The sequence below is a fragment of the Anser anser genome (assembly GCF_964211835.1).
Source record: "Anser anser genome assembly, chromosome: 17".
Lineage (NCBI taxonomy): Eukaryota > Metazoa > Chordata > Aves > Anseriformes > Anatidae > Anser > Anser anser.
Genome location: NC_139738.1, coordinates 8,123,093 through 8,145,929, shown reverse-complemented (window position 1 = coordinate 8,145,929; position 22,837 = coordinate 8,123,093). Strand labels below are relative to the sequence as shown.

General features: G+C 45.2%; 1 protein-coding gene across 21 annotated transcripts in view; it reads left to right on the top strand.

Annotated features, from left to right (window-relative positions):
• Positions 1-22,837, top strand: part of EIF4G3 (eukaryotic translation initiation factor 4 gamma 3) — a 153,094-nt gene that overhangs the window by 104,474 nt on the left and 25,783 nt on the right. For 15 of the 21 annotated variants that reach the window (XM_083803109.1, XM_083803103.1, XM_083803105.1 and 12 more), the window contains 8 exons: positions 38-883; positions 9,491-9,579; positions 11,506-11,755; positions 14,396-14,553; positions 15,709-15,834; positions 16,983-17,093; positions 21,015-21,185; positions 22,201-22,398. In XM_083803109.1, coding sequence (XP_083659235.1) covers positions 38-883; positions 9,491-9,579; positions 11,506-11,755; positions 14,396-14,553; positions 15,709-15,834; positions 16,983-17,093; positions 21,015-21,185; positions 22,201-22,398 — 1,949 coding nt within the window. The remainder of the gene's footprint in view (positions 1-37; positions 884-9,490; positions 9,580-11,505; positions 11,756-14,395; positions 14,554-15,708; positions 15,835-16,982; positions 17,094-21,014; positions 21,186-22,200; positions 22,399-22,837) is intronic. The other 6 variants (XM_083803102.1, XM_083803097.1, XM_083803106.1 and 3 more) reach the window with 1 other exon arrangement.

The following is a 22,837-nucleotide window of genomic DNA, read 5'->3' as shown; positions in this document are numbered from 1 at the left end:
TGTTTGTAACACTGGCTTTTTTTTTTTTCTTTCCCAGAAGAGAAGCCAAAACCAGATCCAGTATTAAAACCGTCTTCTCCAGTCCTCAGACCAGAACCTACTGTGGAGAAAAAAGATCAAGCTGGCCAGACAACCGAGGCCGCCCCAGTGGAAACCCCACCAGAGCTTCCTCTTGCTCCGTCGCCAACCCCAGCCGCTCCCATCGCAGTCGTTCCTGCTGCTGCTGTCGTCACCGTTTCTAGTAAACCCGCATTCACAGCTGACTCAGAGGAGAGATGTGAACTCGCTTCCCCAAAAGAGGAGGCAATGCCTATATCTAATGCCACACCCTGCACGGACACATCAGACCCTTCGCCAGCAGAAGAGGCTGATGCTGAGGTGTGCAAGGAGCCTAGTAGTGTAGCATCTAGTGATATTCCAGTGACTGCTAGTACTAATCTAATTAATGAATTGAATGGAGTTAGTGAAAAAGTAACTGCTACAGAGAGCGTAGTAGATGTAGCCCAGCCGGAAGTTGCGCCATTGACTGCTGAGTTGGAGACACCAGAAGCACCTCCAGCAGAAGTGGAAAGTGTGCCATCTTCCAGTGCTCCTCACACTGCTCCCTCTCCTCCTCCAACCCCTCCTCCAACCCCTCCTCCTCCTCCTCCTCCTATTTCTGTTGCTGCTGCTGTTACCACTACAACTCCTTCTCCACCTCCTCTTCCATCTCCTAGTGCCCTCCCTGTTGTTCAGGGAGATTTAGAAGGAGAGGAGAGCACAAGAACTACTCTTAATGAAGAGGTAAAAGATACTGAAACGAAGGAAGAGACAGAAGCAGATGGGCAACTGGAGGAGAATACAGAGGCTCAGAGTTTAAACTCTAGCAAGAGTCCTGTCCCAGGTAAGCGTTTGGCACCATGGTTGTGTGCGGTAAACTTACAGACGAAGGGGCCTTTGGGGTTATTTTTCTATCAGATGTTTGTGTTTGTATCTGCCCCCAAATTCTGATTCTGCCACATGACCGTTGTTCTGATGTAAAATGCTAATCTTTGTTTGTAGAGGAAAAAAAAAATGATAATCAAGAGGTAGCTAACTTTGCACGTGCATCCTAGGGTTGGCTGGGTTCATGTAAGCTGCATTTTGCTTTCATGGGGTCATAGGGCAACATTCCCAAGCACTGTTAGCAGGATAGTTGAAAAGATACCACTCATGTTCTCTCCAAGATCAGCCAGTTGGTTCGATGACCTGTTGCTTCACATTTATCAGCCTGCTGCTAAACCAGCTTTAACACTCAGCCCTTGAACTCCTCTGGGTGAACCTTCTGAGCCAGCAGGTTCTGGAAACCTGTGGGGTTGGTTTTATCCAACTACAAAAATGTGTCATGGTGTTACCAGAAGTAGGTAAATGAAACGGCCCACAATGCTTCAGTCATTTGAAAGAGCTTTTAAGTGTCACACACCTACAGCTGCTCAGCCTTAATTAATGATGCATCTGTTTTTCTTCCACAAAAGTAACACGTAAGCAAAAATCTCTCCTTCTCCTAGCTAGGCTCGGCTGTTCGCCTCATTTCACGGTGCTTGAACTTCTCAGAAAACCAAGGTACTCAGGTTTGGGAGGCATAAGGACTTGTTATGAGTTACTAAAAAGTGAAGTTTCTCTAGTTGCCTTTTAAAACGTAGGCTACTTCTCTCAATGTCATTATTTGTCTTTGCTTTCAGTGTCCTGTCACGTCGCCGTGTTAGCGTTCAGTGGGTTCAGACAACCTGTTTTTATTTGCTGCATTTCCTATAGAAAAGTGCTTTTTTTCAGGACTTCCTGGAAATGAAACTGTGGAAAAGAGGTTAAATCAATCAATTACTTGTATTTAGCTGCTTGAGAGAGTATAATGGTGGCTATTATGCATGCCAGCAGTGTTAAGCCATTTAAATGTATCGCATCTTTCACACCCTGTTCTGCAGTTCTTTCAGACCCTGAAGCTGAGGTTGTTTATTTAAATATCCTTTGAATTTAAAACTGATGGAGTTTGGACAAGAAAGGCAGGAGAAACAGTAGCCTTTTCTTTAAAAAAAAATGACATTTAAAATGCTTTCCTGTAATTTCGTTCTTTTGAACGCTTACAGCCTCGCAGTTTTAGGGAGGGATTTGGTTCTCGGAGCAGGCGCGACTCCCGTGCGGACTTGGCGAGGCCGGTGCACGTCTGTGCCTTGTGCCGGGCGAGCTCGGGGTGGCTCGGTCCTTGAGGTCTTCCTCTCACGGTGGCTGCTTCGGGAAGCATTTCCCCCAGATGCAGCTTCTTGCCTTCAGAAGTTCGGTCTGCGCGTGTTTGTTTATACGTTTGTTCTTTCATAAGCACATGGTGGAAGCATAATGGCACCGATAGCTGCTATTACTGTGCTCCGTTATGGGCTAAATTAAATGAAAAGCTGAGGTTGGCCTGGCTCCATGTTTGTGTAATGCTGCACAGGATCAATACGCTGGATCTTGCTGACCCTGTATCTTAAATACAATCCAGTACCTAGAAAAGATCAGAAAGATCCCTTCACTATACCAAGCATAGTGGTTTGGGTTTTTTTTTTTCTGTTAATCTCTTTTCTCTTTCCATTTTACTCGGGTCATTTTGCTCCTCTCGCACTTACTGATCTTCAATCTGAAATACTTCATAACCCAAATTAATTTCCTTACGAAGCAGAGAAATGGGCCTCTTTGTGTAAAGAAGGTTTCACACAGCCAGGTTCCAGCTTGCAACGTTATTGCTTGTTTTATAGTGTCCTGTGGTTTAAATTAAAAAAAAAAAAGTGCAGCGTTTGGGGTTTTTAATTATGTAGAAGATTAATTTTAATGCTCTAATATCATTAGACCAGACAGCATGCATTAGCCAATACATTGGCTTTTGCAACACGGAAACAAACATTTCTCAAGTCGCATGAAATATCACTCATATCACTCAAGACTGATTACTAGTAGAAGTTCTGTACTTGAAGGAAAGCAAAATACTCTCCATGTCGGGATTTTGTGCTTTGCCCATCCTGTAATGAAGCATAACTGTATTGCATTTCCCTGCCAACCTTTTTTGGGCAATAATTTTACAATTCTTTCTTGGAGAGAGGAAGAGAAATTTAAATAACGTAACCTGAAGGTGACTGCTAATGCAGGCATCCTTCTAGGCAGAATGAGGAATTACACGTCTCTGCCAGTACACTGGAAAATACAGACGCTGAACTTCAGAAGCAAGGAGGAAGGGCTGTATTTTTTTTTCCCTTGGACTAGAGGCTGAGTCTTTTTTTTTATGATCTCTGGAGATAAGATAGAAATTGGAATGAGGGAAACTTCTCAAACACGTGCTGGTAAGCATGAGCTCTGTGACTTTTAGCAATATTTCTTTGGTGTTTTCAGAAGTGTGTGCTTATTACAGAGCAGTTTGTTAGCTACAAATTATACTGCTTTATTCCCTTTAATGGTAGCTGATCTGATTTGACTGGGACACTACTCAGACCAGAGACCTCTAAGAATAATCCAATTGCTGCAGGAAGTGAAAGAGGCAGCACTCGGTATTGAGTGAGTATTGAACCCGTCCTGCACGGCGCAGAGGGCTCCAGGCTGCAGGAAGCACTGGCTGCTGCGAGAGGCACTAAATCAATGACCTGGCTGCGGACAGTTATTAAGATACTCCTGGCACTCTGCAAAAACAAGCGTCTTAGCTGCTCTGCCCCAACAGATGTCTGCTTTTCATGTTTGTAATCCGGCCTGCCGAAAAACTTGGGGGGTTCCTGGAGTTAATCCACCTCCCCTCTGAAGAGTCTGGGGCAGCAGTGTTGAGACCTGGAAACGTATCTCGTGTTTTGTGATGGAGGTGGCAGCATTTCAGGGGTGGATGGAATTACGTGCTTGTTTGGGCACTTCACAGAATACGCTGTTCTGCTCTCTAACCATCAGAAAAACAATACTTTGTTTTTTCTCTGTCAAGTTCTGTATATAGATACAAACAAGTACGTTCAGACCACAGAGGCATCTCTAATATCCAGAAGTTCTTTTTTACAGTCCAAGAAAACAAATTTTGTAGTGTTTGTAGGAAGAGACAAGTTGAGCAGAGCTGACCCTTTTGTGATCTGAGGAAATTGTGCTCTTTCTTTTGCACTGGCCTTAGATTTCCACTGGATTTCCAAGGTCAAAGGATCTCTGCAGGGGCACTGGTGGTGTGTTCATCGTACTTTGCTGAAACTGGAGCGTGCCTGGCTCTCTTTTCTATTTCACACAAAATATTCTGTCTGCTCTTAATGTCTTAAGTTGTATTAGGCTGCATCATGACAACAGCAATTTTAGGGGTATCGATACCTGACACCGGCTGGTTCATCTGTAGACTGCTCATCACATCTCTAGCTCTACTCCACAGTGAAATCGGCAGACTCACTGAGTTGACCCTTGAATTGTGGTAGTGCTTGCATGACCGACAAGTGCCATAAGCCCTGTGAGCTGATCCTGGCTCTCGGTTGTTTCGCATGTTGTTGAGGCCATGGGAACTTTCTCACTGTTTCAAGCTGTTCGCAGTGTAGTAATAATCTGGGGACAGTGAGGGTCGGGTCTGCAAGGCAGAGTAGCTGAGGGCTTGATTTAAAAAAAAAAAAAAGAGAAAAAAGAAAAAGAAACAGAAAAAATGATGTTGTTGACCTGTTGTCATAGTTGGTCCTGCTTATCCCCTATAAAATGGGGTCGAGCTGATGGGCGTCAGAACATCGAACCGCTGGGCACTGCAGTTCTGTGTCCCGCACGCGCTGTGTGACACCAGGAATCGCTTCTCGCTGCTGTTCCTTTGCCGAATGCTCGGCACAACGTCCGTGCGGAGACGTGTCCGCCCCACTGCGAGGGTTCAGCCAGCAGATCTCGTCCTGCCTGTGCAAGACCGATCATCTTGAGGTTTTCAGAGCTGTTATCTGCAAATGGCAAGAGCACGCAGCTTGTAAAATAATTAATTCCTACTCATCTCCATTGCCAGAAAAAAAAACAACAGATATTATCAAGAGAGGAACACAGTTTTCAGCCTGAGATCCTTACCAAAAACATTGCCCCAGTTAAAAGTCATCAGTGGGATACAGTTGCTTTTGTTACTAAATTCTGTTTTTGTCAAGTAGCTTTGCTGGCTGCAGTGAGAGACCAGCACTTCTGAGGGAACAAAACAGGAAAAAATTTGCTGGTCGAGTGGAATTTATTTAAAAAAAAAAAAAAAGGAAAAGGAAAAGGCACTACCAGAGCCGTGGAGCCTTTAGGACATGCTATGAAAGCCTGCCTTTGATGTAATCTTTCTATCAAGACTATTATGAGAAGCAAAGAGGAAAATAAGAGATTGATGTCTGTCCCAGGCAGAACTCCTAGGAACATAGGAAGCTAAAAGAACTTAATATGCATTGAAATTCAAAGGACTTTCTCTTGCAGAGCTAATTTATGAGAAGGATTTCAGTACAAAGTAGCCCAACTGGCTGCAAGTCCCTGCGCTTCTCAGTTGTGGAGTCTGTAACAAGCAACGTGGGGTGGTAATTGGAAATATCTTGGAGAAATATCTCCAGCACCCAAAGCTGGAGGACTGGAAATATAAATCAGGTTTCGCCTTTTCCTTGATTTCATGCCATATCCCACTGGAGTATATTTTCTTTCCCATGAGCTGTAAGGAGATGGTGAGTCTCTGCTTTGTTTTTAATGGCACATTTGGCTATAGAGAAAAAGAATAATAATAATAATAAAAAAAAGACTGGTATTCATTTACGCTTAGCGGCTGGCACCCACACCAGAGGGGCTCGGCGAGGAGCCTGCCCCGTCTCGGCTGGTGGCCAGGGGCTGAGCCCCCTGCCGCAGGCACTGCCCGGCACCAGGGCAGGCGGCCAGGAGTGTGCAAGCGCTGCTGGGTCCAGGGGTTTTGTCACGGGTAGCGATGCCCAGGACAGCCTGGAAAAGGGGGATTTTGTTATTCTTGGCGGTGCTGTGGCAATGGAGGGTTTCATTCGGTCGAGTTTTGGTCCCGCGCGTCAGTGCCAACGCTGCTGTTGCGATGGGGTTGTGCTCGGTTTATAACTCAGATTGTAACAGCAAAGGGGAATATCGAAATATATATTTGTATATCAAACGAGCAGAAGGAATGAAGTAGGCAATACTTAGCAAGCATATCAAAATGAGACATAACCTCTTAATGTAGACCAGTTTTTTCACTCCTGCCATCTCTGATCTTGCAACCAGCAGCAAGCCAAGTGCAGCTGAAGAGCAGCACGCTGGGGCTGCCGGTGTTGCTTCTCCAGGAGGTTACCCACTAACGCCGCAGAGCTGCCCGAGAACAAACTCGGGAAATGGCAAACAGGGACCCATGTTTGAGAAGGAATTCAGTTCTCCGAGAGAGACCAGAAGTGCTTGGAGACCTTCCTGGGCAGCGGAGCTGGGCGCGTGCATTTGGTGTTTCTGTGGCTCGTGGAAGCGCCCTGCAGTTCGATGCCAGGCTCGGTTTTCAGGGAGCGCAGATCGTGCCCTTGTCCTGCTCAGGCTTTGGGTTTGGCAGGGCTGTTTTGGGTTTTTGTGTGTGGTTTTGGTATTTTGGCATGGGCCCCTTTTGTTATCCCTGAGGTTTCCGTAGGTAACTGCTCTCTTCCGTCTTTGGTTCTTGGGCACACGAAACAGATACCTTAACTAAGCATAAATTAGCATAAATTCTCCTGTTGAGTCAGTTCCTGTAGCAGAGACGACAACTTCACAGAAAACTCTGATCTGATGTCTGCTGTTTTAAGAGGGGAAATACTGAGCAATGTCTGCTGCTCTCCCTTCTGTACCCCGGCCAGCTCTGAGACGTGTTTCAGCGAGGGGCTGCGAGGCCGCAGGGCTCGTCCTGGGCAGCTGCTGTGCCCCAGAGTCCTGGTGCGGTGCAGCCCCAAGGCAGGAAAAGGTTTGCATAAGTTATTCAAAAAAAAAAAAAAGAAAACCTCAGTGATGTCTGTGCTGCCCAGTCACAGATCACGTCCTTTATACGTCTTCCTTCTGCCAAAAAATAAAAAAAAGTTGAAAAACACGAACCGCTGAGAAGCGGTAATACTAACACTGACTGCCTGACAGCTGAGGAAGAAAAGACCCCAAACCTCTGCCAACTCAAAACCCATTAACTTGTGATTATTGCTGTGCATTTAAAAATGAAATGTTAGTTTACACCCTGGGTGTTCTCTGTGCATAGTTTGAGCTTGAGTGGAGAGAAACTTTAAATGCAGAGTTTGTCATTTGCTTGCATTTAGAGGTATGCAGCTCTGCAGTTCTCAGATCTCTTTGCATAACTGCACTACTTTGATAATCATTATTTTAAATTACTTGGCTATAGCAACACGCGATTTGTTCTGTATAGCACATATTACCAAAAACAACTTTTTTTTTTCCTTCTTTCCCCCTTTGCCTTCAGAAACAAATCCTGTCCTGTATTTCAGACAGGACTGCAACCATCCATGTGTATTTAGGTCACTGTTGTGCACGGTCACATCTTTCCCCTCGTCACCTGCTGCCAGCACGATAAAAACGCAGGTGGATGTGGCGCCCTTCTTGAAGACATCCCCCAGAACTACGGGGCAGCCTTCCCGGGCAAGAAATAATTACCTGTGGTGCTTGGCGCCAGCCCTGCAGCCATGGGCTGACTCTGGAAAGGCAGGGGGCTTCCTTGGCTTTCTTCCAGCTGGTTTAGTGGCCGCTTTGGATTCCTGGTGCCGTGGCAGGAGCTGGTTCATGCGTGGTTAAATCGCAGCAGTTCCTGTCTGCATGGGGTCCTGCAGCCAGTGCTAGGCTCAGGTCTGCACTCCGGGTGGTGGTGGTGAGAATAACCAACCTGCTGTGGTGCCCATGCAGAACACTTTCAATGGAAATGTGATCTTCCTGTAAAGCTAACCCCCCGTTGCACAAGGCAAACCCATTTCGCAACCCACTGCCGTTTTGCGGAGCCAGCTCTGTCTTCCCCTGGGAGCTGCAGGGGACGTGGTCACTCGCCGGTGCCGGGTTCAGGAGGGCTGGGTTCCCTCTCAGCTCCCCGCAAACCTCTGTGCAAGTGAAGCAGGCGGCTTGGTGTCCCCACCGGCATCTTCGGTCTGCTTCGTAAAGGCCCTTCGCATCTCCCATTAAAAGGAGCCTTAGAAAATGCTCCGCGTTGTCCTGGTTGTAAATAGGAACCTTGTTTCCCTTTAGTGCAGTGTTGTTAATGTTATAAATAATGTTATTGTGAGCCTTATTGCCCGAGTTTTGTGAATGACCAGACAATGTTCGAATATTTCAGTTATACTTCTGTTTTTATTAACATTCACTTCTGCAGTGTTTAGCACTCTGATCAGTGAAGATAGCTTCTGTTGCACTTCGCGTTCAGACCAGGTGCTGAGTGCATTGATTCCTCAGACCACGATGTTTCTGCAAGTCCCCGGTCACCCTCAAAACAGCGAAACCCTGTGAGCAACCCGCTGAGACACAGGGGTGGGTACCTGGGGCAGTGGGAAGGCAGCAGAGCCCGTTTCCTCCCTGCCCGTAGGAAGCCCATGAAGAAGGATCGCATTGCAATTGCAAACTTACTGTTAAGTGTCTCCAGTTGCTCTTTCCATTTATCCGTAGCTGAAGAGCCTTTCCAGATTCTGTTTTACGGTGATAAAATACGTGCACACAGTGCTTTTCCATAGTGTCTGCTACAAACCAAAGGCTTGAGCTGCAAATCTGTTTGCAGTAAACTTCAATCACGAAATCAATTCTGTTTACACTCTGTTAAATATGCATATGTGCCTAGTATCAGAATTTAAGTCGGTAACACTGGCAACAAATTACGAGCATATTGGATTAATGGTTTTCTCTCCTCTTAATATATTGTGTGGTTTCTTTTACCCTTCAGGGGAAAAAACTGATTAGAGTAAATCACTGCTGATCTTTGAAATATTATATGGTATTTTCTTTGAATCAGTTGGCCAGGAAAATTAATGAACAGTGGAGTTGTTAACCTGCTTTTAAATTGAGATATAAATCCAGCTCAGGAGAGCTGGGTTGCTGGAGTAGTGCTGCAAGATTGGACTTGTTCTTGTGGCTGAGATACTGGGATTTTGGGCCTGTTTATGGTTATGGCTCAGACAATAGTTAATTCTTAAAATATGTCTTGAGAGAAATATGCCGAGCACAACCTTTGCTCCTCACCATTACCTGATCTTTAAAAAATCATCAGTTGCTGAAGGTTTTCTTTAGCCCTACACGATCCTTGTAGTGTTGGTAATAAACTCCTTGCTATCAGAAGTACCATTCTGAGCTTGAATGAGCAGCTTGTAAAACAATTATCCTGTTTTAATGTTGCTCTAACGATTTTGTTATTACCGTATTGAAACAAAAAGTGGTTATGTCAAGCTGAATCCTCCGCAAGGCTGTGGCTGCTTCATTTTCCTGTATGGTTAAAACCAGCACGCAAGAGGGAAGCACGTCGCCCACGGCCCGTGTGCTCCATACGATTTGGTGTGGTAATAGACGTACGCTTGTATTGCAGCCCAAACAGCTGTAACTGCACCAAAGATGTGGAAGAAACCAAAAGACCGGACCCAAGCCACTGATGAGGTGACAGAGGCGGAAACAGAGGTAAGAGGGAGCACGGTCTTCCTTTCTTCCAAATTTAATGATGATGTTGCTCTCTTGAAAGGGTGTTTTAGGCGCATTGCTCCCTCGATCTCTCGCAAGGAATCAAGGCAGAATTTGGGGCAGGGGAACTGTGATACTCCCCAGCATCCCTTAGATAACTGGTTTCATCTGTCCCCTGTTGAAGCCCTAAGTTTTCTTAATTCTTGCCGGATTCAACCACTTCCAACCTTCAAGAACATGTAGTTGTAACTGCTGTCCTCAGGTAAAATGGGTTTGAATCCTTTAGAAGGGCATTGTGTGGGGACCCCAAGGCCACGGTGGTGACATTTGGAAGGTTCTTTTGCTGCACAGAGATGCCATTGTGATGTCATGGCCAAAGGATGGTGTTTTCCTGATGGCCATCTGATGGAGAAGCTGGGAAGGGAAAAAGCTGACATCTCCTTGAAAAACCACCTCGCCACTAGTTAGATGAATTGAGAACATCTCCTTTGCTGCCATTCTGGTAGGGATGTTTCAGGAGGAGCCTCCTTGTTTAATGTCCTGGGTAAAAATGGTGTTAGAATGTATCACAAGGGAGATGAGAGAATAAAAATTAAAAAATAAAATTAAAAAAAAAACGAAAAGGTAAAAGTTCAGGCTGCCCTATATCGGTGCATGTGTGAAAACTGATGTTGGCCAGGTCGTTACTCCAGGTTTTCTTTGTTACTCATCTGCTGTTTACTGCCTAACTTTCCCTTACCACAAACACCATGGAACCCATCTGCTACAAAAGCATGGTGCTCCAGAGTAAATCCTGAGTCTAGTGGACAGTACTTCATCCTTCTATAAGTGAGTGTTTGCAGTTTCTCCACTGAAACAGCAGATAGGCTAATTTACGTGTAATGAGTGGTGTACGAGTATGTGCTTTCCACTCTGTTTGGGGGAAAAGGGATGCTTAAAACACTTGCATGTGAAGTATCACAGTGCAACGGCTGGTCTGTGGTCAACAGAAGAGCTGATGGTGGGGTATTGCAAGGAAATTAAAAGCATCCCTGTGCTTGTTTTCAAGCCAGAGAGCAAAGGATGTTGCTGGGCTGTGCCAGCAGGTTCTCTCTGTGCGTTTCCTTTGTCATTTGCTGGAGGAGTCTCAGCTCCTGGGGCATGTGGTGTTCGTACCAATGCTAAATGTACGTGGAAGAACATCATACCATTTTAGCTTGAAAACCTGCAAAAAGCATTTTAGGACGCAGTTCTTTTAGGTAAGGGGCCGAAAGGATCAAGAGCCTCTCCTGGAGCATCCCAGATTAATTCTTTCTTTTGTTTAATGGTTAGATGTGCTGCGGTTCCTCCCAGGAGAAGGGCGTTCCTGGCGCCTTCCCTGTCTGAATTCAGAATAAGGCTGTGTCCTGGGAGAGCTCTAAAATTAACAGCAAGAGACACTATAGAAAACGTTGCTCTTTCTGAGGCAGCCGCGGAATTGTGGCTGCATGTTACATTACCTCCTTCACTGGGATCTGCTCCAATTAGCAGCGGGAAGTTTACGTTTAGAGAAAGGAACCCCCCCCCTCCCCAAGCACGTGCGGCATTCCCTTTACAGCAGCTGGGGAGCTGTGGGAGAGGGGAGAAGAGAGGTGGTCTTCCTAGGCTCAGATGGCGAGCTGTTACTCGTGGCTGCCATGTTGCCATGCCCGTAGCTGCTGGGCACTTCGTGGGTAACGCTAAGTCTCTCCAGTTGCACTAGTAATTGCCAGGGGGTTATCCTGGGAGCGAATCAGTAAATGGTCTGGTTATTCCGTGTGTTGTTACAGATCTACATAGCGCTGTTTAAGAGGTGTATATGTTCCCGTTAGGCACAGACGTGCCGTATGAACAAACAAAGAGCCGTTTTGCATGCCCTGAATTTCGGTAGGGTTTTTAACATAACCTGTCTTTCCATTTGTGCTTCAGCCTAAAGTAGAAGAGGAACTTTCAGGTGACAAAGTACTTGAATCTGAACAGGATAAAATGAGCCATGGGTTTCAACTGGAGAAAGAGCCCTCTGAACTTAAAAAAGTGAAACCTGTGGAAGAAAATGGAGACCAGGAAGCAGAACCTGTCCGTAACGGTGCTGAGAGCGTTTCAGAGGGAGAAGGAACCGATGCAAACTCAGGCTGCACAGAGAGCTCCAGTGAGGGGCCAACGTACCAATATAAGCCAGGTAAATCCTGCTTCAGGCTCCTGCATCCTTGCTTGTTTTTCTGCCTTCCTCCTTGGAGGACTGCTCACATGCAGTGTATCTTCCCCATGGAAAGAAGGATGTTTCCAGTGGTGATGTGCAGGGTGCAGTGTTTCACCACGTCCAGCTTCGCTGGGATTCACAAACCAACAGGTTCTGAGAGACCTTCTGGGGGAGCACGGGAGGAAAATTGTTTTCCTCATGCTGCTGGTCGTAATGAAGAGAAGAGGAGTGTAAGGGAACAGGGCGTGACAGGAAGGGAAAATCCTCAATCTCTTGAATTTATTGCACATGTGGATGTTGGTTGCAGCACATGGGAAATGGTGGTGAACTGGTTCCCTTGTCATTAACGGCTGAGAACAATCCCTGAAGTTGTGCATAACCAGGCGCAGTTTTTAAATAGGAGATCTGCAAGTTCTGACTGCATACTTAACATGTGTGTACACATCTAATTACCAGGCTAAACAGTTTTATAGACCTTCAGATTTCTGGAAGCGTAAGGAAGAGAAAAGAAACAGTGCCTGGTTTTCAGTCCAGGCTCTGCTCTTCAACTATGGGCATGCAGTTTTTCTGAATAAAATAATTCAAGTGAGGACTCAAAGGACACTGTGCTTTAGTTGCTGGTTATCACTGGATATAGTCTACCTAAGGGATTTTCTTGTTATTCATTAAGATATTTAATTCAGAGGCCTGAACCTCTATAAATTCACCTCATTAAAGAGACCTTGAGACCATCTTACTTTTCAGTTGCTACCAATTTTTAAGTGATTTCTTATTCAGGTGGAGCTTCCTCAAAATAAATTAAGTCATTTTCTTAGGAGCCTTAGAAATTAGGAGTATAAAACAAAATAAGGAAAGACCTTGAAAGCCTGGCAGACAAGGTACTGGGAAGAGGCACCACCATTAAGTGATCACAGTGCGGTTATTTCTGCACTGCTTTGTTCTAACGAGGACCTGAGATGCTTTTCTTTTATTAATTTTGTACTGCTGTATTGTTAGGAGAAAACACAGAGGCCTCTTGATAGTTTACCACACACTTATGATAGCTTACCTATTCATTAGTTGAGCACATCTTGAAGTTAATCCATAATTCATCAGCCACGGCTCTGAAACACTCGATGCAGTCGGAATGATCTCGGTCGGGTCTGGAAGTCCTTCCACTTAGCCGAAGGGCTTGGATTGATCCTTTGGAAAGCAACGTGCATCAGACGTGTGCTGCAAAGCAGGGCTGACCACCTGATGCAATAGTCCTCAATTTCAGCTCTGCTCTTTCTAAAGATGGGGATTTTGCCTTTTGGTAGGAGGACTTGTTTGTCTGATCCCGGTCTCTCCACTCACTGAATATCTCGAAAGCCTGCTTGTGACATTTCCCAGCTGCTTTTCACGTTAGAACAGCTTGTGAAGAACTTTCCAGGAGAAGGAAGCTGTACATATAAACTGTTTCTTGTTGCTGTCGGTACTTTTCCATGATAGATGGAGGGTGGTGTGGCATGGTGGATGGGCAGCTGGCCGGGAATTCAGCTGCTGGGGCATGGCTAGCCAGCCAAATCATTTTCTGCACCCTTTAATCACAAAGCTCAGAAGAAGAAAAACTGTGCAAAGAGCTTAAAAAATTTAATTACTTTTGTGTATTTTCATTCCCAGTTAATAAAATCCACCGCTTGAAATAAGTTCCCGTTTGCAGCCTCTGCAGTGTTGAGGATGCCGAGAACCCAGAGACCTAAAGCTGATGATCAGGGACCAAAATAAAGAAATAAGAGAAAACCTTAACAGCAAACCTGAATGGCTGAGTAAATGCAAAACACCACCACTTGGCATCAGTGAAATACAAAGGCGGCATCTCCTACAGATGTTTTCCTTCAGATAAAAAACATGCCTCCCACTTAGGGGCCTGACTGGTCAACCTGGCCGATGAACAAGTCGGTGTTTTCTTTTCTAACTTCAAACAAACTGCACAGCCAGCAAAGAAAATCCTGTCTCTAGGCTACCAGATGCTAATTTTCCTTGCACTGAAATGTAGGCTGTAGGTTTACATTTTGATTTGCATCAGGCAAGGTTCCTTCTGTCACCACGCTACAGTTCTCCTTCCCAGAAGGCCCTCAGAATAAATGGGTGAAAAGTTGTAACTCTTGAATTTTATTTTTATTTTTTTCAGTTTCCACTGTTATCTTCACAATGGGTTTTTAAAGGCTCGATGTTTTCAAAGGATCTTTTTGTTCTGCGTGGCACTCTCCTCTCTTCGACCACATTAGTGCCATTGTTTTATTGCTCCTTTTTATACAGAAATAGCTGCTTAAATTTCCTCATTTTCATCCAGCAACTTGAATCATCCCCCTTTCTTCATGTCGCATGAGAGAGTGAAAGTTAGAGTTAAAACTGGAGTTAGTTATTAGATCCGTATGCCGCTGCTGCTGGAGCTGGCTGGGTGCTCCCCATCCTCTGTGTTCCTTTAACGTGATGTGTGTTCCTCTCCTCACTGCCTAGTGGGCCTCAAAATTAAAATAAAACTTAAATTTCCTAAGCAGCATTAGCAATCTCTTCCCTTTGGATTTAACGGAAACGCGTCTTCGAGAGCGGAGGTTTTTGTTACCTATGAATCTCAGGCAACTTCTCTCATTATAGAGCAGTGGAAGCCCCTGGACCCGGACGGGAAGAAGCAGTACGACAGGGAGTTCTTGCTGGATTTCCAGTTCATGCCTGCCTGTATCCAAAAGCCAGAAGGGCTGCCTCCCATAAGTGATGTGGTTCTCGACAAGGTGAGAGGAGAGCCAATAAAACAGGTACGTGAAGTCTCTTTGTTAATGAACAAAGATCTCTAATGCATGCTTCTTCGTTCCTTGACCTTTTTGACGTAGACTTTTATCGGGAAGGGGAAATACTTTGCTCACATTGCGTCACAAAATTCTTCCAATAGAGGTCTTGTTGACTAATGAAGGAGTACAGATGGTTTAAAAACCGAAGCACAGATATTCTTAATGGTTTCTATCCTGGATTAACTTTTACGGGGTAGATAAAATTGAAAATGCTGTATTATAGCCATCAGGACCAAAGGATGTTAGCAAAGCAAGACTGAAGGGAGAGGTAGCATATTTTATTAGATCAGTTCTACAGTTAGAAAGCATAGGCATGCTTTCAGGCAAACTCTTTTTTTTGGTCTGAAACAGTAGTGTCAGTATTTGTGAGCTGATCTAATAAAAGATCATTAAAACCTCAGCTCTCAAAAACTTTTGTGATTCTTATCCAGCTTTATTACAGATGCGATTTTCTCCGCTGTATATCTGTGCTTATTGAAATACTTGTTATTTCGGAGGTGCTGCCACCAAGACCCTGTTCTCATCTCAGAATGGTGCCGTTCATTGATCTGAATGTAACCACCACAGGCTTGCTTTTAAGATTCAAGCACGGATCAGGATATAGGTTATTCTCACGTGCAGAAAGATTTCTACTCTGAATTTCATGCCCAGGCAAATTGTAAAACACAGGTTTGGTCCCAAAATGGTTTCATCTACCTACTAGTTTTCCGTGATTGCTTCTCACTGCTCTGTCTGCTTTTGAGCTGCTTTTGCTCGGTCAGCCATCTGTCTTGCTAACACAGAAGACATTTGTTTGAGGGAAGGTGGCAGTTTTGTGATCCTGAACCAAGACTATTACATTCATATTGCAGAAGACAGGCTTGTGTTGGCATAATTTTATCTTCCATAAGTCATGTTCAGCCTTGAAATGTTTCTGAACTCCACATATTTCCACAATAGTCACCTGTGTAGGACATATTTTAAATTAAATGTGTATGTTAGTGTAAACGGGGATGCATAAAACTTGCATGGTTTGTTAAAAGCATTGGTTTAGATATTGAATATGAATATTACAGTTCAGCAGAGATTGTCAGTAGGCTTGTGATGGCTGCAACGCCCTGTTTGTTCTGCTCCACGACGCAGGTCAATCAGCCAAAATTGCCATTGAGAACTCTGGACCCTCGGATATTGCCTCGAGGACCAGACTTCACACCAGCCTTTGCCGACTTTGGGAGGCAAACCTCCGGTGGAAGAAACGTATCTGGAAGTGTGAGTTTTCCCCAGCTTGCTAATTTAAGAACTGGCCTTACTTTTGAAGCACTGATGAAGTCCATCCTCACGTTTTTGGGCATTTTCCAATGTTCCGCTGGTTCTGGTCTTGTTGGTCTGAATGCAAAGGGGATATTTCTTGGCTGTCAAAATGTAGGCAAATTAGAAAAACATTGCAGACGTTTTTCATTGGTATGTATTGGTCTTAAATGTGTTTGATCTCCTCCTTCCCCTTTTCCTGCTTGAGAGGTGTGGAAACATTTCCATACTGTGGACCTGGCAATGGCACGTGTGCGAACACACGTAATTCATACAATGACATGAGCTTTGTGTCAGCATGTATCTTCACATTAGTCTGCCTCATAGAAAAAGCCAATAGAGCAAATAGATTTTACTAACAAACCAAATAATAATTTAAAAAGTGGATATTCTTGCTTTCTCTATGCTTCTACTTGTTGCTTTGCTTTGATCACTTTGTTCCTCGTTTTCCTGTCTTTTCGTCTGCTTTCCTTTTACATTCTAGTCTTTGCCCTTTGTCTGGCTTTGCCCAAACTCTGTGAATTCTTCCTTTCTGCCTGTGCCATCACTTGTCCTGGGTGTGCGGGTGCCCCCAGCATGGTGCCTGCCTTGAGGCCAGGTCAGCCACAGCTGGGGAACAGCGGCTGCCTCAGTTAGGTGCAATCACTTCTTGTTCGTCTCTCTAGATACATTCAATTTATCTACCTGGATACGTCTAATAAAGTATCTATTATTTATCTTTCAAATTTGCTGGTTTCAAAGAAGTTCGCTAAATAACCTTGACTTCTAAGTGTGCAGATTTCCAGGAGGCTCGGAGCCAAATGCGGCGATTTTGATGCAGACTTTGAGTTGATGTAATATTTCTGGTTTGAGAGTGGTATCGTGGCCAGTGCCTCGGTTCTGGGGTGCGCGTCTGTGTCTTCGAGTAGCTTCAGTGTCACGGTTTGTCTCAGAGCACGACCCGGTCCTGAAACCTTGATGCTGTTTGAGGCCGACATCGCTTCCTATATTTAGCGACTCCGCAGTGGGCTGCAGGTTGTACTCCGGCGCCTTCTGTCCTTTCATGCGCTGAATGTCCCGAGCCTCTTGGCACCTTGGTAACATCCCTATTGCTCTTTCTCTTTCCACAGGCCTGCAAAGTGCAGAGCAACCCTGGATTGCCTTCCCTGGCTCGGTGCGGTTCCCCAGCATGCCCTCTCTTGGTCTCGCCTCACCCACCATTGAGGAACCTGCCGATAGGGGTAAGCCAAATCCCCCCCTCTTCCCCCATCTTTGCACCTTTTTGTAGAGTTGTCTTTTTCCATAACACCCACTGTTGATAAAGAACGACTGGCAGAAAACTTTACAAAAAGGTGCAACATTGTTTAAAAAAAAGAAAAAAAGAAAAAAAAAAAAAGAAACAAGACTTGCATTGTACCCCTCTAGGCAGTCTTCAGTGGTGGGTGGGACATCACCAGCTGAGGGCATGCTGGGACGTTGGCCTGAGCGGGATCTGCGAGGGGTCTGCACTTTGCAGACCTATGGAAAGGGGGAGAAAAGGTAAGTCCTGCTTACCCCGTTCATTTGGAGCATTCAGCACATAACATACATCTTACATTTGCGCCTTTAAAGAGTAGAGCCTTTCTTTGCATCTTCCTCCAGGAGGGGTGGAAGGTAACCTTATTTAACAAGCCTGCTGTCCTGTGACGTCAGTTGTTATAGGATGAGAGGGTTTTCAGCCCCGAACGAAATCAGATGTTATCTTCTTGTAAAGCATGGCAAAGTCTGCGTGTATGCTCTCTGTCCACTCGCTCATTCCACCTCTACACAGGCCATGCTCATAAACCATTAAACCCACTGCCTATTCCTTGCCTTTGAAATAACGTCAAGCAGCTTAGTGCTAACAAGCTTTCGGCACGTGAAAATCCTTTATTTTGCTTCCTTGGCTTTGTCTTTCCTTCCTTCTTTTTCATTAAATGTGTTGTATGACTGTTTTTAGAACTAACACATGTTAACTCAAACAACATAAGGAGTATCATTACATAGGAAGAAAATACAGCTAATAAACACGTTCTGATATAGAGAAGAAGTTAGAGAGTTGGGTGACAAGATGCAAACAGAGAAATACGGTTGGAGAGGAGCAGTCCATCCCTGCACGCCAAGGCAGGATGTGTCTGCTTTTATCCTTCCTGACAGGTGTCTGGGATGGCTCATAAAAGTCCCTGGTGGTGGAAACTCAAGTCGTCTGGGTTCTTGTGCTTCCCTGGAAGGCAGTTGTTCCTGGCGTCTAACCTCAATTTCGCTTTCTGCTCTTGAAGGCTGTTCTAGAGGGAGCAGCAGTTCTCTAGTTTTTTGGATGTTTTTAAAACATTACCATGGCTGTATCCTAAGAGCGGAAGCGGACCGTGAGGGAGAGCACCAGGTTGTACTTTGCTGCTGTGAGTTTGTGGCTCTTCAGCAGGAGACCTGTCCGTGTCTTTCTGCTTTCCTTTTTTCCCCTGTTCATCTGGAAGACAGGTAATTCAGATTAATGTAGTAACATCTGGTAAGCACTTCTCCGTGCCTTTGGTGGAAAATATTATTTCAGTGCAAGCTGTAGTGCCACAATCACAGGTGTTACAGAACTCTTATTATTTTTTGGACTGGGTTATGAAAAGGAGGCCAGGCATGAGCCTCTTTAACTTGTTGCTTTGTAAATTTGGAAGAAAAAAAGCCAGATTTTTCTGTTAAAAGTTTGTGATTTGTATATTATTTTATTACACATTCAGAGGAGGCTTCTGTTCACTGCTTTTAAAACCTAATCAAACATTCAGCTAGTTTGAACCAAGTTTATTCACACATATTAAAAAAAAAAAGACAATCTTAAAGAAAGCCTTGGTTTTATTAATGCATTTAAAGGTCTGGTCTCTAAGGCAGTCAGATTTGAGCAAGCCATGAGGACAATCTCCATCTTCCCCTGTAACATGTTGATGTTCAGGAGAGGCGTTAATGGTCTCTGCATCCTTCAATTTTGCACGGGAAATAAAACCGTTGCCTTCAGGGAGGTGTTATTTGCTCAGAAGGCAAATGCGTTGGCTTTGCGTGGACCCATGCCCTGCGGAAGTGTCGTGCCTCTGCTGCTCTCTCCTTGTGAGTTAGAGCCTGGCCATGGTTTGAAGGTCCTTCAGACCAGCGTTACCTCTTTGCAAGAGAAATGGGACAGCTGCAGGTTGCCTCTCTTCGGCCTTGCCCCCGTGTCCCTGGCGGAAATTAGCCCAAACCTTCTGATTTTCAGGGCACGTGGCCAGCCTGGGCTTTTTGCAGACAAGGGGTTGTATAATGAGGTCTAGTGCGTATGGCTGAAACTGGCCACTTCTCTGTTCCTTTATTGTCTGATACTTCAGCGGGAAGGACGTTTCCTCTTTCCATGGCTGTACATTTGCAGCGTGGTGTGAACCTGGGCAGCACACGTGGCTGCAAGTTGCATAAAGTTGCATTAACACGGGGGCGATGCTCAGATGCAGGACTTCACTGCTTCGCAGCGGTGTCTGTCAAGGGCAGGCATTCTTGGTGGAAACAAAGAGGTTGTAGGGAGCGACTGATGACTGTATGGGGAAGGTGTCCGTCTGGAAGAGTTGTGAAGGCTCCTGTGACTCGCAGGCTCGTTGCACTGTAGATTTCTTGGGAGCGATTGACTTGGCTGTTCGTTACCGTTGCAGTGTGTGCCCACAGAGGTTTGAGGCTCGTGTCTGTGCGCTCCAGCGGGACCTGAGCGCAGATTGTGGCAGGTGCCGGGGCGGCGTGCAGACACGCTGCACCACGTGGCCCTCTTCCGTGCTTCGCCTCGGCGTACCAAGCGTGTCCTAGCACGAGATGGTTATCTTCTGACAGCATTTTGTTTTGTTGCTGTTACCACATAATGAAGCCCAAGAGAACTCCAGCAGCGATGGTGATTATGTTCGTTAGCATTCAGCAGCAGCGCACATTTACCTCATCAAAGCCGACCGCTTCAAATTGCATATATAAGCCTAAGGAGGGTGGGGTTTTGTTTACAGCTGTGCAAAGTCAGTTTAGGGATGATGCATGACATGTGAGGCACCAGCTGAGTGCACTTTGCTCATGTATTCAGTGAAGCTGTTTGAGTAACTGAGATGGTTTTGCCTCTCTGATGCTGGCTCATTCACTCTGTTGAACAAAAAAATGCTTTAACTGGCCCAATCTTTCACGTAGAGGTTGCCTTCTGTCCACTGAAGAGATTAAGTACTTCTGTTGAAAATAGCAGGCTTTGATAATGGAGTTTTGTTGTGCTAATTTTTGCATTGAGGTAAGACATTTCTAATAAATTAGTTGAGAAATACGAGCACGTAAGTGAAAAATAACCTCAGTACAACATTTGATATGTTCAGTCCTTAATCAGAAGATCCCAGCTGACGAGGTGGGAGTTTGTGGGTGCCTTGTGCCGTATTGCTAGTGCAACTGATGAAAAATTGCCTGGTTTCAGGAGTTTTCCAGGTCTGACTTAATTAGGAGGAGCAATACAGCATTGCAGAGAATTGCTTGATGCTGTTCCAGGCAAAGTACCATGTTTCCATTTCTTCTTCTGTGAAGCTACAGAGAGTTTGACCCATACCTGTCAGGATTTGTGTTTCCTTAGTGCAGGAGCAGCACTTGATGCTCTGTTCGTGTGTTTTGTGTAATTCCCATCTTAAACGTCTCTGTTGTTTGAAGCAAGCTCCAGTAAAACTTAGCGTTTTTGCCAGAGCTGCTAATCAATCACTACCTGCTTGCTTGGGATGGCATTTTTGAAATAAACCTGTGAGGATTTAATCCTTAAATACATCTTTGCAATAATATCTGAGCTGCACAGTTCCTGGCTTTCAAGAGGCTGTTTTGGTCACTTGGGTTCAGTTCCACAGCGCTTGAGTAGCATTTGGGCATCGCCAAAGTGTGGAAGCAGAGCCCAGAAGGCAGTGGTCATCCCACGTCTGTGTCGGGAAAGGCTGCCTGGGAGAAACGTGTTTGGTGTCTCCACGTTCCCTCTGACCAACCTGGACCAGCGGGTTGCTTTGGAGGGAGTCCTAAAAGTCCTAGGATGAGTTGGTGATTGTTGATGTTGCCATCAGCGTGTGTTGGCTTGCGCCCCTGGAACATTTATCGAGATGTGAGTTTAAAAGGGGATATAACAAGGAATGTTTTTGTCCTAGTTGTTGAATGTTGGACCGAGGAGATCTCAGCCAGGCCAGAGGAGAGAGCCCAGGAAGATTATCACTGTGTGTGTAAAAGAGGATGTCCACCTGAAGAAGGCAGAGAACGCCTGGAAGCCAAGCCTGAAAAGAGAAAACCAAACCGAGGACCCAGAAAATGTCAAAACCCAGGTGAGAGCGTGAGCAAGCACTTCTGAGAGTACAGCAGTGTGTAACAGAAGAAAGGTGATCGTTTGCCTTTGCTGTTGTGTAAGACAGTGAAAAAGGGCAATGAATTCCAGTTTGAATCACAGCTTTCCCCTACCTGGATCTTTTTTTTCGACTGTTTATTCTTGACCCAGAGTTTAAATGGCAGTCCTGTATATTAAGACAGTCTAAATAGGGAACACCAGACAACCTACTACCTCTCCTCCAGAGTTGTTTTTTCTATTGCTGTTTTAGTAGAATATTTCAGTCTCCATTCTAAAGCAAACAACCTCAGACTTCCAGCACAGAACTTGCTTTTCATCCCCTTTTAGACTACATTTCTGTGCTGAACCTCAGCAGTACTGAGGTTCCTCTGTAAGATTCCCTCAGCTCGTCCTGCCCAACGCAACCATGCTCTTTCTGAAGCTCTCTGTTTTTCTCCCCCTCCTTTCCTCTGTGGGGCAGCCTCTCTGGGTGGAGGTATTTGCCTGGTGGTGAAAATTGTAATTTGTAGGATAGGTTGAGGTAGTCTTGAACAACACTAGAATTCTGTTCCCAGGGCTAACAGCAGCCTTGTTGACCTAATTATCATCAGGACAGTTTTAAAAAGAATGCCTTAAATATAGAAAAAGTTGATTGCCCCTGGTTGAGAGAGATGATGACCACTCCCATATTAATTTATATTTCATAGCTAAATTGATACGAAGAAGAAGATTTCAGTTGGGTGACAGCAAGGCTTTGTGCCTCTGTTGTGCTTGGAAAAAAGTGCTTGGGCATTTCCAAAAATCCGGCACTGCAGCTGTGACCTGTGATCCGTAGTAGCCGGTGGCTGAATTATGGTTGGAGCTGAACTGTACACAGATGTGTGGTTGTGTACCTCAGTATCCTCGTCCTACAGGACATCATCTCTGTTCACTTGTAAAATGCCTAGCTCATTGCTCAAAGCCACCATATGCCTCTTTGATTTGTGCTGAAACTTTAAAGTTTTCCTGTCGTTCAGGAGCTGTTCCGCAAGGTACGAAGCATCTTGAACAAGCTGACGCCCCAGATGTTCAATCAGCTTATGAAGCAAGTTACAGACCTGACAGTAGATACAGAAGAGAGGCTGAAAGGAGTCATCGACCTGGTCTTTGAGAAGGCTATCGATGAACCGAGCTTCTCCGTGGCATATGCAAACATGTGCAGATGTCTTGTAACGGTAAGAGCTGCCAAAGTTAGATAGGAAGTTCCTCAGGGAAAACATTCTGCACCTTATCCCCAAGGACTGATTAGCAGTAATACAAACACAGCAAGAGCAGACTTAAAAGGTAGTTTCTGAACATAAATAAAAACAATTTACATCACAGATTTCTTCCTCTACATTCATTGGCCGTGGCAGGCTTTGCTTGGGGTGATGCTTTGTTTGGAGTCAAGGGCACCGAGCGCTTTGCTGTGCCTGGTCGCAAGATGCTATGAGTCACGTTTGGAAGTCCAATTTCTCCCTCTCATTTCAAAGGGAAGCCTAAGGTGCAGAGCCAAGCTTTGGACATTTAACTTTCAGATGCTTGGTTGGGACAAAACGTCCCCTTCCTCTCCCAGCTGATAGTTTGCCATGCCATGCAATGAAGGAGCATAGCTTCAGGGTCTTCAGTGTGTAA